This window comes from Mesoplodon bidens, assembly GCF_964165515.1.
Source record: "Mesoplodon bidens genome assembly, chromosome: 18".
NCBI classification, from domain to species: Eukaryota; Metazoa; Chordata; class Mammalia; order Artiodactyla; family Ziphiidae; genus Mesoplodon; species Mesoplodon bidens.
This window is the reverse complement of record NC_138175.1, coordinates 1,369,220-1,386,364: the sequence shown is the minus strand read 5'-3', so window position 1 is coordinate 1,386,364 and position 17,145 is coordinate 1,369,220. Positions and strand designations below refer to the sequence as shown.

Genomic DNA, 17,145 nt, shown 5'->3' with positions numbered 1-17,145 from the left:
TGGAGTCTGACACCAAATCAGTGACCCTTTTCTACTCTGTTCCATGAAAATCTACGGGTGTGTTTTGCACTCTGAGTGGATCACTCCCCGAGGAATGATTTCATAACATCCCACATGGGTTATTGGAAAATATTGGTTCATTGAGTTAGTATGATAATCTGTAGGTCCATCCATGTTGCTGCAAATAGTATTATTTCATTCTTTTTTATGGCTGAGTAGTGTTCCACGGTATATATATATATATATATATACCACACCTTATTTATCCATTCCTCTGTTAATGGACGCTCAGGTTGTGTGCATGTCTTGTCAACAGTGCTGCAATGAACACTAGGGTGCATGTATCTTTTTGATTTATGGTTTTCTCCAGATATATGCACACATATATCTGTGTGGGAGTGGGATTGCAGGACAAATTGCTACCATTTAAACAAATACTGTCAGGTGTTTTTCTTGAACTGGCAGGTTTACTTCATTCATTTTCAGGGAACTGTCTGCCAGGTGCCCGAGTCTGCGTGACGACGGGCCATCTGTGTCATTCTTTCCCATTAAAAAGGTGTCCCGGGAGAAGCTTCCCTGAGACCACCCTGTGCTCAGTCAGGGTTCCCCAGAGAGACAGACCAGTAGGGTACATATAGATACACATGAGAAGAGATTTGTTATGGGAAGTAACACCGTGGTCACAGAGGCCGAGGGGTCCCACCATGTGCTGTCCGCACGGGTGATTCAGTCCAAAGCAGCACCTGAGAACCAGGAGCCCCAGCGTCCAAGGGCAGCAGAAGATGGATGTCCATCCAGCTGAAGAAGAGAGAGAATGTGACCTTCCTCCCTTTTTGTCCATTTGGGCCCCCAGCATGCTGGATGATGGCCGCCCACCTTGGTGACGGTGATCTTCTTCACTCGATTCCAACGCTGATCTCTTCCAGAAACACCTTCATAGACACACCTAGGAATAATGTGCTACCAGCCACCTGGGCCTCCCTGAACCCAGTCACGTTGACACACAAAATCAAACCCCAGAGCAAGACAAGTGGCTTATGTGGACTTCCCGCTTTGCTCCTGTGTGCGGGGGGGCCACACCTGGGGTTCTCGCCACCTTCCCAGGGCTGACTCAGAACCAGTGGCTTCACTTCCCGCCAGCACCCCGGTCTGACCCCAGCCAGCCTTCACGGTCCCACCGCCTGTTGCCCGAGGTTACGCCGAGCGTGAACTGCCCGCGGCGGACCCTCCTCCCTTTCCCGCCGTCTCCCCGGGTCCAGATCCTGCTTCTCCTTCGGGGGCCAAGTCAGACATTACTTTCCCACGAAGCCTCCCTTGAACCCACCTGTTTGAAGTGAGGTCTTCCTGAGCCCTTCGCATCTTGTGACATATTTATGTAAATATTTCATAATAATGATGACAGCTAGTTTTTCAGCATTTGCTGTATCCCAGGCCCAATGCCAAGAGCTTATTTAATTTTTCTAACATCCATTGCAGGTAGGCATTCTCATTCTCGGGTGAGAAGCTGAGACTCAGAGATACTAATTTGCCCGCTGTCGCACAACTGTAGCTAGCAGAAGCGGGGTCATGGCTCCCTGTTGCTATGTTCAAATCACCCCAAACTTAGCAGCTACAACAACACGTTTATTATCTCACAGTTTCTGTGGGTCCCGAACCCAGAAGGCTCGGCCCGGTGGCCCTGGCTCCGACTCGAGTGAGGCTGCAGCTGGAGTGTCGGCAGGGCTCCCGTTTCACCTGGAGGCTCCACCCGCCTCCAAGGAAGCTCCTCCCCCGGCTGTGGGCAGGAGGCCTCAGCTCCTCCCGTGCGGCCTCTCCCCGGGGCTCCCCCCGGGGTGAGCGATCCGAGAGCCAGGAGGAAGCTCAGTGCTGGTCACGACCTTGCCCAGAGTCACTCACATTCCTGCCCAGGTCAGCCCTCTTCAGCTGGGATGGGACTGTGTGGGCACGGACACCAGGAGGCGGGCCCAGTGGGGCTGGACCTCCGTCGTGGAGGCTGGTGGCCAAAGGCAGGGCGGAACCCAAGTGCTGCCTGACCCTAACCCCAGCTCTGACTGGCTCATCCTCCATAAGTGCATCCGGGGCTGACTCGGTGCCCTCGAGCCCCTTCTCTGTGTAACAGCCGTCCCTGTGAGGCGGGAAGCTCCGTGCTCACAGTCTGCAGAAGTTCCGCTCCTGATGACACTGCTGCCGGCGCATCTGTGTGTTGCTTTAATCAAGTGAAAAGGTGTGACCCAGACGCCGCCAGCACTTTGGGCTCATGAAGCTAGAGGTGTGAACAGAATCGGTGGAGGGAAAGATTCCTACCTGGTCTCCTGCGGCTCCTGGGTGCTCCAGCTGGAAGGGTTTCCCCTGGGAAAGGCTGGGGGTTGGGAGTGGACAGGGGTCCTCGGGGCAAGTTGTCAGGTGGGGAGGCCACCGTGCTCTCATCTGCCTTCTGGAGAAGCCGTCCCATTCATTCCACTTCCACTGGCCGAGCACCTGCTCAGGGTCTCTGTTGAGGGACGGGCGATAAAGATGCTGATGATGACGGTAGTGATCACAGCTAATATTTATGAACAGCTTTAACCGTCCCGTCTCTTTGACCTTCCCAGTGGGATTAAGCTGGGAACCGTGGTGGGAGCTATTGCCCATTTCATAGACAGGAGCACGTGGACCCCAGCGTCCCACAGCCCTGCCGAGGCCACCCCCCCAGACCCCCTCCCGGGGACGGCTCTCCTCCCAGGGTCAGATCCAAGGGCAGCTGAGGTCCGGAATGGCAGGGCTCCCCCGGGTGCCCCAGGAGCAGGGAGGCACTCACCTCCTGTGGCCTCCTGGCTCTAGGGCCTGCCGTGCCAGGCGGCCCCAGCACTTTACATGCAGGGCCGCTCCCTCCTGACCGTACACGTGGCCGTGGGAGACCAAAGCGGTGGTGATCCCAGGAGCCCGTCTCTTCAGAAGACAGGTACCTCCCTCCTTCAAGCTGTCCCATCCTGAGCTTGTCTGAGTACACGGTGGGAAATCCTAGTGCACGTGGTTTTGTGTTCCAATTTTTCAAAGGTAGGATCTAGGAAATTATTTTATGCTATTTTTATTCAACCGTAGACCGCTACGAGCAATTCTAGTGTGTCTATACGGCTTCACTATTGTACCTCGTGGGGCCCTGTGGTCTCGCTATTTCCTCGGTCCTAACTCAGCCCCCGCGGAGCAGCGCTTAGGTGGTTTCCTGGCTACAACAGCAGCACTGCTGGGAACACCTCTGAGGATGTCGCAGTGGAGACCATTTATTCTTGTCAGAAGGAGCTGTCTGGCTTTGTGTGGGGAAGTTTTGGTCTTAAGCACAAGGACACACGTCTCTGCTTGTTCGCTCAAGACTCTCAGAGCCATGAAGAGGTGAGGGGCACGAGGCGGGGAGCAGGGACCAGAGCTCCGGGTTCAAACCCTGTGGCTCCGTCACTTTGTCAGAGCGACAGGCACTCGGAGCCTCAGTCTCCTCATTTCCTGTGGTCAGAGTCACACGGGCCGCTGCCCAGCCAGCCTCGGACACCGGCTCTGCGCACCCCTCTGAGGGCCCCCATCACCTGGCCTGGCTTGATTTTCCTCCAGACCACTTGTCTGTCTCGGCTTGGACAGCTTGAACGACACATGGCTCTTTCTCACACGCCTGGAGGCTGGATGTGTCTGATGAGAGCCCACTGCCTGGCCTGTAGACAGACGTCCTCTCACTGTGTCCTCACCGGCCGGAGAGCAGAGAGGGGAGCAGGCTCTCTCGTGACTCTCGTAAGGGCACTAACCCCATCCTGGGGGCTCCACCCTCATCACCTCATATAACCCCGATTGTCTCACCAGACCCCACTTCTTTACACCATCACATTAAGGGGCAGGGTTTCAACATGTGAATTTGGTGGGGGGGGGGGGCGGGACAAAAACTTCAGTCTATAATGCCATCAATGGCATATGACTTGTCTAACTATTCCCTTTCCTTCTCCCCTACGAGCACATAAGTGACCAGAGGGCAGGGGCTGTGTTTACATCTCCGGTACCTGGAACATACCTGGGGACACGTCAGCACCTGCACAAACACCCAGCTGCCTGCCGTGAGCTGCAGGAGGCTGTGGGGTCCTGGGTTATTCAGCAGAGGTGGTGGCACGATGAAAAGGATTTGCCACGGCTGCTGATCAGGCTCCTTTTCCCATTGTGTGCCTGGTGGAAAGCAAACCCCTTGGAGTGTTCGGGACCAGAGGTGAGAGAGCAGCCAAGGAGACTCAGTGATGGGCAGGGGCTCCTGCAGGTGGAGAGGAGCCACGTCCGCGTGGACATCCTCGAGGTGTTTCCTGTCCCCTCCCCCTTTAAAACTTACTTTATAGTCTAGTTTAACTTTTATCTTTACCGCAGGTACACACAGTTATCCAGCCACACAGTTTAAGGAACCCCCCTTCCCTTCCCAATCACCAGAGACATGGCTTTTAATTCCTTTGATATTTACCTCCACGTGTCCACCCTGGCACTCTTTGCTCCTGTGATGGACACCCGGCCTCAGTCTCTCTCTCCACCCCACACCCTTCCTGTGCCCCCATCCCTGCCCCAGAGAGGGAGAGAGGGAGGGAGAGAGAGGGAGGGGTGGGGAGGGGGAGAGAGAAGGAGAGAGGGGGAGAGGGAGAGAGAGGGAGGGAGGGGGAGGGAGAGAGAGGGAGGGAGGGGGAGGGAGAGTGGGGGAGAGGGAGAGGGAGGAAGAGAGAAGGAGAGAGGGGGAGAGAGAGAAGGATGGGGAGAGAGAGGGAGGTAGAGGGGGAGGGGGAGAAGGAGAGGGAGACTGCCTAAATTCGTTAGACCAAAGTCAATGTCTGCATTACAAGTGTTTACATTATTGCAATTCTGTAAATGCTTGTCTGAGCCAAGCCTCCTAGAGCCACACGATACTTTGCCTTTGCTGCTGTTCTCCCAGTATTTAACTATCGCCTATTTTTCTCTCTTTTTAAAAATATTTACGTATTTATTTAGGCTGCGGAGGGTCTTAGTTGCAGCACGTGGGATCTTTAGTCACGGCATACAAACCCTTAGTTGCAGCATGTGGGATCTAGTTCCCCAACCAAGGATGGAACCTGGGCCCCCTGCGTTGGGAGCGTGGAGTCTTACCCACTGGACCACGAGGGAAGTCCCTCACCTATTTTCCTCTTGATCAGTTTTCTAGGTATTTATCCTTCTTCTAGCCCCAAACTCTCCCTCAGTGGTTCAAATCTCCTCTCAATAGAGCAAACACACCAGTTATTCCCCCAGTTTCATCTTCCTCAGGATGACTGCCCCTGTCTGCCAGGTGGGGGACCCCAGAGTCCAGGATGCTAGGATGTGACAAGAGTGGTCACTGGGACACCCAGCTGCTGTGCTGGGGACAGACTGACGGAGCAGGGAGGTACAAGCAGGGAAGCCAGGAGGAGGCTATTTTAGTAATCAGGGTGTGAGACCAGGGTTTCCCAGCACCCTCCCCACCGCCCGCTGGTTGCAGTGGTGATGGTGGGAAGTGGCTGGTTTCTGAAAGATGCTGAAGGAGAAACCAGCAGGCAGGAAGCAAGGAGGGGAGTCTGCACGACTGAGCCCAGGAATGATGGATGGGATGGGAGCGCTGACGGACGACCTCGGGTGAGACGGAGTCCAGCTGGGCTGCTGTAACAGGTGCCACAGACGGAGGGGGGGTGGTTTGAGTTCTCACAGTTCTGGAGGCTGGAAATCCAAGATCAACGGAGTCGATGTCTGGTGAGGGCCCCCGTTCTGGTTCATGGACCGCGTCTTCTCGCTGTGTCCTCACTTGGAGGAGGGGAGGGGGGGAGCCTTGTGGGGTCTCTTTTCTAAGAACACTAATCCCATTCATGGAATCTCTGCCCTCGTGACCTCATCACCTCCGAAGGCCCCCCTTCTAACACCATCACATTGGCGGAGTCAGGGCTTCAACAAGGAATTTTTGGAGGACACAGATACTCAGACCATAGCAGAGAAGAGCCCACGTTCAGGTGGATGTCTGGTCAGGTGGGCGATTAGGATTGTCCCCACACCCACGCTCGGGAACAACCCCGCTGCTTGCCAGGTGCTGTGGGCCCCTGCCACTCACTCCAACAGGGAAGTTCTGCTGATTTTCTTTAATTTCTTCGATGATTCTCCCCCTCTGTCTTGTCTGCGGTCCCTTCCTGAAACTATTACACTTTTCTTACTGGACCGAACGGAGGGCCCAGGGATCTTCTCATCTTTTTTCCATCTCAGTCGTTTTGCTGCTCCTCGGATATCCCCCGCCCCTGTTCCCTCGGGCGCCGCGTCCTCAGCCCCCAGGAGGTTCACGGCCGACACCGGGGGGGGGGGGGGGCGGGGCGGCGGCCCAGCTCGGGTTCGGCCCGGCCCGCGGCGCCCCGGGAGGCGGGCGGGAAACGCGCTGGCCCGACCCGTGTGTCCGTGGTTGGTTTGTTACTTCAGAGAAATCTCACGTTTCGGCCGAGTGGACTTGTGCCCGGCTCCGCCCAACAGGGAGTTAGAACACCTGAGGCGCCCGGTTCCCAACCCGCTTCGGGATGGGAGCGGTTAACACGCAGCCGCCCGTGCCCCGGGGCCGCGACGACCGGCCGTGGGGAACGTTCGCGCCCGGAACCCAGGGCGCGGTTTCGCGCCGGGGGACGCGCTTGGGCGCCGGACGCGGGGTGCGCGCGCAGCCGCGGTTCCGGTTCCGGTTCCGACCCGGCAAGGAGGAGGAGCGCGAGCCCGGCCTGCGGAGGTAGAGCCCGCCCCCCCACCCCTCACCCCAGCTCCTCCACCCCGCGTCCCGCCCCGCCCCCTCCCTCGCAGGGGCTGCGTCAAGTGGGGACCCTGCCTGCCCTTCGCGGAGCTGGCGGCGACATCCAGGCCCCCGGGGTGTGGGAGTGAGTCAAGTCCACGTTCAGCCATCGTTGGAGGGAACTTGATCTGTCTTGTCGGAAACAAATCCATTTCCGGCCTCATTGGGCTGCAGGAATCCTCCTTGAAACACCACCCCCCTCCCCCCACTTTCTTTGTTTGCTTTGTGCACTAAAGAGGAGGTGATACTCAGCCGGGCTTTGAAGGATGATTAGGAGTTTGCCAAAAGGGGGAAGGATGACAATTAGAAGTGGGAGCAGGAGTCCCGTGTTTGGGGAGTTTGTGGGCTTCCATCCCGAGGAGGGGCATGTTTGTCTGGAGACCTAGGCAGGGACAGTTGGGGGTAGGGGGCACCGGTGCTGGGCCCAGGAGCACAGACATCCCCAGCAGGCTTCAGGGGCCCCTCGGAGGTTCTGATGTGAAACGTGAAAGCCCAGCGAGTCTAGTGAGCTTTCCTCAGTCCCTGCTGTGCCCCCACCCCATGTCCCAGACCCACTCTTCAAGGCAGACGGCATCTGTGGATTAAGCCACGGCCCGAGATTGTAAGCTTCATCTCTCCAGATGGCATCTTTAAAATAGTATTTTACGTCCTAATATGGATATGGGTTTAAGCGTTTGTTTTTCCCTTTTGGTTTTTTTGATTTGAATGCAGTGTGAATGTCTGTTACTTAAAAATGTAACTTTGAAAACAGCTCCCCAAACCGCAGGCAGCATGTTGAAACAAGTGTCCAGCACAGAGGGAGAGTGTGGTCCCCTTGCCCACTGCGCACCTTCACCAAGCCTGTAGACAGTGGGCAGGGTTGAGGGCAGGTGGCGCTGATCCATCAGGTGCCATTTTATTCATTTCGAAACCAGCCGCCTTCATTTGAATGCAAGTATCATTCTTATCGAGTAATTTTTGTCACATGGCTCCGTGGTGAGCATGGTGCTGAGGATGGCTGGGCCGTTTGCTTCCCACCATGTGTGCTGGGCGGTTCTCACAGGAACCGAAGGCTTAGACGGCTGAGGAAAACTCGGAAAAACCAGTGAATGTTCCAGTCTGGGTCTGTTTTGACTCTAGAATCTGTGCTCTCAACCAGCACCCTGGTTAGGACGTGAGAGATGTCATCTTCCTGGTGTTGGGTGTATGTCCTGAGAGGGCCGTGCACCTAAGTGGTCTGACCTGGGAACCTGATGATCAGAGCACTGAGTGGCTCCTGCTGGGCCTCTGCCTGGGTTCTGGCCTCGGAGGGAGCTGAGCGCGGCGTGGCCTTCCCCGGAGAAGGCGTCTGGTTCACTGGAATTCAGGTTTCCGTGCTCTTGGCTGGGATTTTGTCACCTTGCTGCACGGTGATGCTGACCTCATGACATTGGTTAATCGAGACAGGGAAAAATCCGTGGCCAAATTGCATTTATTGGGTGGCAACATCACTCCAGGCTGTGCCACCGGCAGTGATGGGGGGCCCCGTGACCAAGGGGGCCGGTGGTTGGAAGGCGTGGCCTCTTTTCCTGAGGTAGCTGTTGGTCTTTCTGCACCTGGACCTGCTCAGGAAACAGTCATCTGACCTGACCTGATTCTTTCTGCTTGTTCACGGCAGGGCCTTGCTCCCCTTGTTCTGAAGGGGTGGCCCCATGTTCCCACATGTTTGGTGGGAGAAAAAATGAGTGCAGCTTCTCTGGAGGCCACTCTGGCAGTATTTACCCAATAAAAAGTCATTTGGGTTGTGAGGCTCCGTGGTGAGCAGGCAGGGCCCCTTCTCAGCATCTGTTCTACAGACGCCCCCGTGTGAGCACAGCTACGTGTCCCTGAGCCTCCTTCCCTGCAGGTCACCTGGCAGGCTCCCCATCCCCCGAGCTCCAGCCACCTGCCCCACCCTGCCTCGGGACCCCCGTCCCCACGCGGAGCCAGGCGGTCTTGCCACCTCCCAGCACTGGGACACTGGGGCCAGGTCACTGCTGCGGGACGCCAGCCCTGCGGTGCTCTGAGTGCCAGCGCAGCGGGCGTGCCAGCTGCTTCTGTGAGAACTTCTTCATTGTCCCCATGAGGCTTCCATGAACCACTAGGTTTAATTGAGAGAAGAAGGCGATCTCATTGTTATTTGCCTCTGTCATTTTGAGAAATTAAAGAGCTATAGAAAATTACAGACACCCTGTAGATCCACCATCCAGAACAAATAATTTTAATATTTTCCTCTTTTTTTCTATTATTTTTCCTTTTTCTTTTTTGTACCAAAGAAAATGTTAATGCTGAGGTTGAAATATCTCCATTTGTAAATATAAATGTCATTTATTAGACTTTTAAAATCTGATTACAAAAGTCATACGTGCTTATTGCAGAAAATCTGGAGAAAATTGGGAAGCGCTAAGAAGAAAACAAAAGCCACCTGTGGCCCCGCTGCCTTGTGTCCACCTGGAGGTTCACCTTCCTGTCTCTGGAGGGACGTCCCTCCCCTGAGCAGCGCTGCAGGGGTTGTGCAGTCAGGCCGTGGCCCAGCCCCACACACGTCTGTGTGCCCTGGCCTCCTCAGACCTTCCGGACCACCTGGCTTAGCCCCAGTTTTTCAATATCAGAAATGGCCCTGCAGTGAACACCCCACAGTGAAGCTTTATGTACATCGCTGATTATTTCCTTAGGATACAATTAAAAAGCAAAACCGTGGGAACAGAGGGCTTGCATTTCCTATTTTCATGTCGCATCTAGAAGGGACTGCTGAGTGTCCTCTTGGACGGCTGAGCCGTCACTAGGCTGGGGGTGCCGCCCAGTTAACGTGTGGTGCCTCTTGGGGCAGCTCCCAGCACGGACTTGGCCTTCACTGCCCAGGGCCTGCCTCACCACCTGTGGTGTCTCAGAGTGGGTCGGTGTGCTGCAGCCAGCCGGGCCTGGGTCTGGATGCTGTTTCTCCAGTTGCTCTGCGGCCTTGGGCAGGTGGCTTCACCTCTCTGTTTTCTTGGAGGTGCTGCTCTGACTGCCTGCCCCCGGCATCCGTCCCCAGCCCACTGTGGATTTGCTGCTATGGAGTCAGAAGTCAGCTAGCCCTCCCACCCCCGGCCAGGGAGGGAGGGAAAGTGGGGGTCAGCCTGTCCTCCAGTTTTCCGTTTCAAGTTCTCAGACCCCAGCTTCTCGCTGACTGGCCCCCCTCAGTGTGGTACAGTCCCTGGGGCCCCAGGGGGAGCAGGCAGAAAGCTTGCCCTTCCTAGGCCCCTCATGGGGCGTCTGGACAGAGGAAGGCTGAGCCGGTGGGTCTCGCTGGCAGCAGCTGTGACATTGCCTGCGAAGCCCTGTGAGGCCTGCCAGGCAGAGGGGTGGGAGCGGCAGCCACTCCTGGCTGTCCGTCTGTCCTCTGCGGCACCCAGTGCCTGAGTGCTGTGCTCCTCAGCACCCCAGAAAATGCCGTCACTTCAGCGGGCACCCCCGAGCAGCTCTCTTGCCTGGTCACCAACAAGAGTCAGGCCTCGGGCCGTAACCCAGAAACGTTGTGCGGTAGGTTTTCTGTTTATAGATTCTCTTTGTTTTAGTCTCTCCTGCCTGTAAAGCAAATAGAGAAAAATTTGCTGGCAGTGAGAAGAGGAAGCACTTAAAGCCCCCTGGTTTGCTTTTCACTTGGCGCATCTCACATGTTTATCACATTTCTTAGTTTCTCTGGTCAAGCCCAGCTGTTTTCTTACAATTTGTCAGGTTTCTTCATAGTAAGAGAAATCCAGAGGTGTGCAACCAGCTGCGAGCCCGCCTCTGAACCTTGCGTAGAGGGCAGAGCCCAGGACGTCACAAGACACCGGCCTCCTTCATCTGGAAGGGGTGTGGGCCACGTGTCCTGGAGAGCCCGCCGGTGGTGGAGGCCCGGAGCTTTTGGGAGCATTTCCACAGGACCTCGGAGCAGCCGCTGGGGAGGAGATGGGGCTGCCGAGGCCCCTGCAGGCAAGAGGGTCGGGCAGGCGGGCATCTCCCTGGTGCCAGGTTTCCGCCTGCTGGGCCGGGAGGCTGGGAGACCTTGTGTCAGAGCCCTCGCCACCCAGGGCAGCTAGCGCGTGGAGGATCTCAGGACAGAGGAGAGCTCGGTCCCGACCGTCACTGCTGTGGGCTGTTTGTTTTGTTGGGTAATTATAGAGTGTTGTGTGTAGTCTGTTTTTTAAATTAACAACAGAGAACAAAACTGTTTGGTACGTGTAACAAACATAGCACATTTGTTTTCCCCTGTAGCAAGTTAATGAAAGAGACGGAAAAGTGAGGCTTGTCAGGGAGAGGATGCGCTGAGCCCGGGAGAAGCAGCCTCCTGGCGGCAGGTGTGGGGCTGCCCGCCCACCAGTCCCCACCTTCCCTGCTTTGCTGGGCCCGTTGGAACGGGAACGAGAGTTACAAGGTTTATTTTATGATGTTGTTGGACAGCCTCTTGGAGGCGTCCTCGTCAGCCTCTGACACTCAGAAGTGCCCTCTAGGGTCCCTGTGACGTCTGCCCACCGCCCCCGGCCCCCACCCCAGTAACAGGGACAGACGCTCCCCCGCCACGGCATAGCCAGCATCAGGCCATTTCCTTGTGCTGTCGTGGGCCAGGGTGGCCGTGGGCGTCTGGCGTGGTGACTCTGGTGGGGAACAATGGCTGGGGGTGGGAAGGCTCCGGCTGGGCTCCTGGCTGTGATTTGGTGGGGGGGGACTTTGAATTTTCTCCTGGGTGAGGTAGGGTTAGCAGTGCTTGCCTTGCTTATTGAACAGGGGGTCGAAGGTGAAAACACACCGTAATATATTAAGTGTGTTATCAAATAATACTCATTAAAAATCCTTCAGGAACAACCGGGAGAGCTGGTCCACTCATCAGCTCGCCATCAGGGACGCTGCTCTGGCTGAGAGCGCCCAGGCGGAGCAGAGGCAGCAGAGGCTGCGGTGGGGAGGGCACGGCAGTGGGGACGCCGAGCCAGGGCAGGTGGTGGTCCGTGGACCTTGCTGGCCGCCCTGGCACTGGGAAGGAACCGTCTTCCGTGGTCCTGGGGGTCAGGAGGGCTCCTGACCTCTCGAGTGGAGGGGCGGCAGCGTGGAGAGGGTGCGCCCGGCCGCCCTTTCCCAGGCCGCCTCCTCTTGAGAACGCTGGAGAATTCCAGGTGCGTGTCGTGGGTCACGGCCTTTCTGGGGAGCCCTCCTTCTGGCGGACTGTTTTGGTCATTGTTTAGTAGTTAGGCTGTGGGGAAGAGAGGGAAGAGTTCTGTTTTAGCTTAAAAACCAGAGTGACGCTTTGCAGACGTGTGAACCTGCCCTGTTGGAGCGTCTGCTCTATTTTAGACAAGTTCCTAAGAGTCCGTGGCTTGGCACGTGTTCCAGAGCAGAAGTGAGTCCAGTGTCTGTGCTCTGCTCACTGGAATCTCCAGGCCCTGCTGCTGGCGGGGAGGGAACACAGTCGACCCCTGAACCAGGCGGGGGTCGGGTGGGCGTTAGGGGCGACCCCAGAGCTGAAAATCCGAGTGACTTCACAGCCGGCCCTTCCTGCACATCCCCGCCCCCCGTGTTCACACTCGTGTAAGTGCCGCAGTGCAGATCAGTGAAAACAACCCACGCGTAAGTGGACCCGCGTCGTGCAAACGGTGCTGTTCAAGGGCCCTCGGTACTTACTTCTCTCGGCTAGTATTTCTCCGGGTTCAGGTTTTTGAAAACCGTTATTCAGAATTTACCTGAAATGCATTGAGTTCTGTTTGTTTCTCCTTGGCTTCACCTAGTTTAGTTCATTGTTTTAGAATCTTGCATGTTGTTAAAACCTTTAAAGCAATGAGATTGAATAAAAAGCTGAAACTTGGGCCATTTAAGTTCCAAAGGTGTGTGTTGTGAGATCGTTAGCGTTTCCGGTCTCGGGATGTCCCCCCATGACTGGAAGTGAGGCCGCCTCTCCTGGCCGCCGTGGGGGTCCAGCAGGACAGAGCAGTGACCGTGGTGCCCTCTCTTCCTGCCAGGTACCAGCAGCTGGCGTCTGCTGCTGCGACGCTGCCCCGCGTGGGGATGTCCCTCCGGCGCCTGGCCTGGGCCTGGCCTGGGCCGTGTTGGTGGCCAGCCCCCCGGAGGTGCCGAGGACGCGGCGCCCTGCACACGGCCCCGGCCGCGCACTCCGACAGCAGCGCGCTGGGCTTCCGCCGCGCCCTGGGCTTCGGGGACAGGATCGGCCTCATCGACCAGCACGGCAGCCACACGTACAAGGAACTCTACTCCCGCAGCCTCTGCCTGTCCCGGGAGATCTGCCGGCTCCGTGGGCGTGCCGACGGGGACCTCCGGGAGGAGAGGGTCTCCCTCCTGTGCGGCAATGACGTCTCCTTCGTGGTGGCGCAGTGGGCCACGTGGATGAGCGGCGGCATCGCCGTCCCCCTCTACAGGAAGCACCCCCGGGCCCAGCTGGAGTATTTCATCCAGGACTCGCGCAGCTCCGTGGTCCTCGCCGGCCCGGAGCACGTGGAGCTCCTGAGCCCGGTGGTCCAGAAGCTGGGGGTCCCGCTCCTGCCTCTCCCGCCCGCAGTCTACCACGGGTCAGCCGAGGACCCCGGGGAAGGCCAGGTGCCAGAGTGGGACTGGAGAGACCGGGGCGCCATGATCATCTACACCAGCGGGACCACGGGGAGACCCAAGGGCGTCCTGAGCACCCATCACAACATCAGGGCCGTGGTGAGTGCTCTTGGGGCCGCCACAGTCGGGAGGTGTATGCTGTGTCCCAGGAGGCCAGTCCCGGCAGCAGTCACGGCAGGTATAAGTGCCTTCCCAGGTGGCCTTCTGTTCATTCTGTAGGGCCAGTCACAGCTCTCACCATCCCACCCCCGGGGCCGTGTGACCAGCAGCCCCACTGGCCGTGTAGGGGGGTGCAGTGCCCAGGTGCCGGGGGGTTTACAGGCCCCCTCGGGCTCCTCCAGAACCGTGGCGTGTGGAGCATAGAACGGGCCACTGTATGTGACGCTGAGGTTTTAAAAGAAACCAGCCACAAAGCGAATATCCAGAATGTGCCCTCAGCAGCTACAATTGCGGCTTATTTTGGAAACAAGAAAGCAGGAACTCACGTGTGCCACGTCTTAGGTGTTACTTTGTGTTCTGTGGCCTCAGTTACCGTTTTTGTGAAACTCGCCGGCCGCTGTGTTTATCTGCAGTGGATACTTTTCTTGCTTCCCAAAAGCATTTGCACGTACAATGAAGACTCTTACGCAGCAGGAGTGGGAAAATAAGAGACAAGTTCAAACCCACAAAGAGGGAGGTCAGAGGTCAACGCCATCGACTCAGGCTAATTCAGTCCATAAATCAGCATGAGCTGAGTTGGGCCGGCTGCAGGCAAGGCATGATTATACATTGTCCCTGTCTCCGAGGAGGAGACGTGCTTTTTGTCTGGAGAGGCCACCTCTGGACCAGTATCTCTGCGGGGTGGGCATCTCACTTGTGTTCGCGCATGGCCATCACTGCGGCACGCGCCAGGACAAGCTCGGCCATGATGGGGGATTTTTTGGCTAAGCCGGGGCGAGGGTGGTGCCAGAATAGGCGTGGCTCAGACAGACAGCCGGATTCAAGCCTGGACTCTGGTGAGGCCAGAGTCCCAGGGCCTGTTGGAGCCACCTGAAGGGAGAGCCGCCCAGAGGCTGCAGAGGCCTTTGACCCCAAATCAAAGGCCCTTTCAAACTGGCTGAAGCCCCTGACTGCATGCGGCCCTGATCTCTAGCAGGAGGGTAAGTGGTGGACAGACGGCCCCCCGGTCAGACCCCAGGTCATTTCGTTAGCATCTCCTCACCGCGCCGTCAAGGGCAGGGCCGCGGCCGTCTCCTCCCCCTCTTCTCGGCTGGGGCGCCCGGCTGTGTGCGCCCTGCTGTTCTGAGTCTGTGCTGCCGTCCTACAGGTGACGGGGCTGGTCCGCAAGTGGGCCTGGACGAAGGACGACGTGATCCTCCACATCCTCCCGCTGCACCACGTCCACGGCGTGGTCAACAAGCTGCTGTGTCCGCTCTGGGTGGGCGCCACCTGCGTGATGCTGCCCGAGTTCAGCGCTCAGCTGGTGAGTCGGGGCCGGGCTCTCGGCGTCGCGGGCTCTGGGCCTCCCCGGGCTAGGTCCCTTCTCTGGGGTGCAGAGTCCCAGCGGCGAGTTTCCTGTTACTGCTGGAGCGGAGGGTCCCCACTGGGGCTTCGCACAGCATGAGTGTGTACTCTCAGTTCCGGAAGCCCAAGTCCAGGATGAGGCTCGCGGGGCTAAGGGCCAGGCGCCGCAGGCCTGATTCCATCTGGAGGCTGCGGGGCAGAATCTGCTCCTGCCTCTTCCAGCTGCTGCAGGCGCCTGTGTGCCCTGCCTTGTGGCTGCATGGCCCCAACCTCTGCTTCTGTATTCTCGTGACTGCCGCCTCTTCTGTGGCCAGATCTCCCTCTACATAAGGACCCTGTGACCATGTCAGGCCCGCCCAGTGTCCAGGGCAACCGCACCATCTCCAGACCCTTGATTTCATAATACCTGCAGAGTCCCCTTTGCCACGTGAGGTGGCACATCCACGGGGATGAGCACGTGGATGTCTTGGGGCTGCTATTCAGCTGACTGCTGGCTTTCAAGGTCCCAAGTGGATGGCCCAGCTGGGGGCTCCGTGTCAGTCTCCCCACCGGTCCCTCTTTTCAGCAGGTGGTTCTTTCCCAGCACTGCCGTCCGGTCAGCGGGGGAGGGAGGCCGAGTGGATACGAGGTGGGGCAGGGCGGGCACTGCAGAGCAGAGTGCAGAAGGAGGGGAGAGACCTGGCCAGACGCTGCCCCTGCCCCCGGCACGTGGTGAGCTGCTGTGCAGCAGTCCCACCCCAGCCTCCGTGTCCCATGTACTGATGGGGACAGGTGCCCGGGGCAGGTGAAGGCAGGGCTCTGAGGTGGTGATGGGCTGACTGCATGGAGAGGCTGCCAAAGTGACACATCCCCGTGGGGCCGCCAGGAAGCACAGGGCTTGAACGAGACCCTACCCTGTCACTGACTCATGCTATAACCTATATACAGCACGGAAATGCGAAGTGGGAGAGCCCAGGAAGCACCTAGGCTGGGCTCCTGTGGGCGGTGGACTTCAGACGGGGGCTGGGCGCCAGGTGGGGGCTGGGCTCCGGGTGGGGGTGGGCTCCTGTGGGGGCGGGGCTCTGGTGGGGGATGGGCTCCAGGTGGGGCGGGGCTCCTGTGCTGGCGGCTGTCCCGAAGGTGTGCAGCCCCAGGAGAGGAGTGGCTTGGAGACCTCTGCGCAGCAGGGCCGCCGAGTGAGGTCTCTGGAGAAGCGCCCAGGCTCGGCCTGCAGCACAGAGCTTGTTGTTTAGTCACTTTATTCCAGGGTGAATTTCCTCACGAGGGGTCCCTGAGGCCTGGGCTCCCTGGTCTGCAGAATCCACCGTTCACTGAACTCGGCCTCCTCTGTCTCCACCAGAAAGAGGCAGCTCTAGATAGATTGGCTCCGGCCCATCCTCACGTCACGCCTGGAGCCTTAATCCACATCGGTGCTGGTGCCAGGTCAGAGTGAGAGGACGAGGTGCAATAGACAGGCTGGTCCCGGGCGAGCCCCGCACCTCCCTGACCTTCCGTCTCGTCCTCTAACGGAGGAGTGATGAGCCTGGAGCAGGGTGGGCACTGAGCCCAATCCCAGCAACGCAAAGCAGGGAGAAGAAGGGACCCTTTCTCCTCCTGTTTGCAAGGGTGCTGCGTGCAGACCAGCATCAGGGAAGCTGGGGAGCCTGTGTGCTGACAGGTGATGCTGTTGGGTTTCGAGGAGAACATAGCTTAAAACCCGGCGTGAGCGCTGTGGACAGACCGGCGGTGAGCCGAACAGTAGAGGTGGCAGCCCGAGGGCCAGGGCAGCCCGCTCAGACCCTGCCCAGCCAGCCAGCCCCCTTCTCCGCCCACTACCGCAGCTCCGCCCCCATCCTGCCGTTTGTTTTTCAGCTGCAGGGCCTCAGGATTTAGACAGTGGGGTCTACAGAGGGCTGTCTGCCTCTTAATACAAGTCCCAGTGACTCTCCAAAGGGGTCGGTCCGGCCCGGCACACATGGCTTCCTGAGGGGGCTCTGACTGAACTGACTGGGCAGTGGGGAGGGGGAGAAAGGGGGGCCCTGAGGCTATCGGGAGTGACTGCTAAGGGCAAGTGGGGACAGCCAGCTCCTCCCCTGGTCCCCGGGGAGGTTTTGTGACTGTCTGGGCTTGTGCAGCAGGAATGCAGGAGTGCCCTGGGGTCTCCAAAGAATGCAAGTTGCCCTCCCCCCCAATTCTTCATTCACTTGGAGGGCCTCCCTGCAGGGCACCGCAAAGACAGGCGGAGGGAGAGGTGCCCCACCCTGAGCTTAGATCAGGGACCCAGACAGGCTGAGCCGCAGTGG

General features: G+C 58.1%; 2 protein-coding genes across 8 annotated transcripts in view; one reads left to right on the top strand and one right to left on the bottom strand.

Moving 5' to 3' along the window:
* Window positions 1-421: 421 nt before the first annotated feature.
* LOC308605322 (uncharacterized protein) lies at window positions 422-5,756 on the bottom strand. Of its 5 annotated transcripts, none has more exons than XR_014013680.1 (6): window positions 5,684-5,756; window positions 5,239-5,315; window positions 4,031-4,179; window positions 2,798-3,000; window positions 877-2,491; window positions 422-798 (listed from the first exon to the last, which is right to left on the bottom strand). XR_014013680.1 is itself a non-coding variant. In XM_081215214.1 (6 exons), the coding sequence occupies exons 1-6, from the start codon at window positions 5,749-5,751 to the stop codon at window positions 727-729; spliced, it is 756 nt and encodes a 251-aa protein (XP_081071340.1). In that variant the 5' UTR covers window positions 5,752-5,756; the 3' UTR covers window positions 422-726. The 5 variants fall into 5 exon arrangements, 2 of the variants coding, with proteins under 2 accessions (XP_081071340.1, XP_081071339.1); XM_081215214.1 differs by having other exon boundaries at window positions 2,305-2,491; XM_081215213.1 differs by having other exon boundaries at window positions 422-2,491.
* Window positions 5,757-6,530: 774 nt separating this feature from the next.
* Window positions 6,531-17,145, top strand: part of ACSF3 (acyl-CoA synthetase family member 3) — a gene marked incomplete at its 5' end in the record, with an annotated part of 57,300 nt that continues 46,685 nt past the window's right edge. For all 3 annotated transcript variants that reach the window (XM_081215211.1, XM_081215210.1, XM_081215212.1), the window contains 3 exons: window positions 6,531-6,730; window positions 12,760-13,459; window positions 14,667-14,822. In XM_081215211.1, the coding sequence (XP_081071337.1) occupies window positions 6,531-6,730; window positions 12,760-13,459; window positions 14,667-14,822 (1,056 nt within the window). The remainder of the gene's footprint in view (window positions 6,731-12,759; window positions 13,460-14,666; window positions 14,823-17,145) is intronic.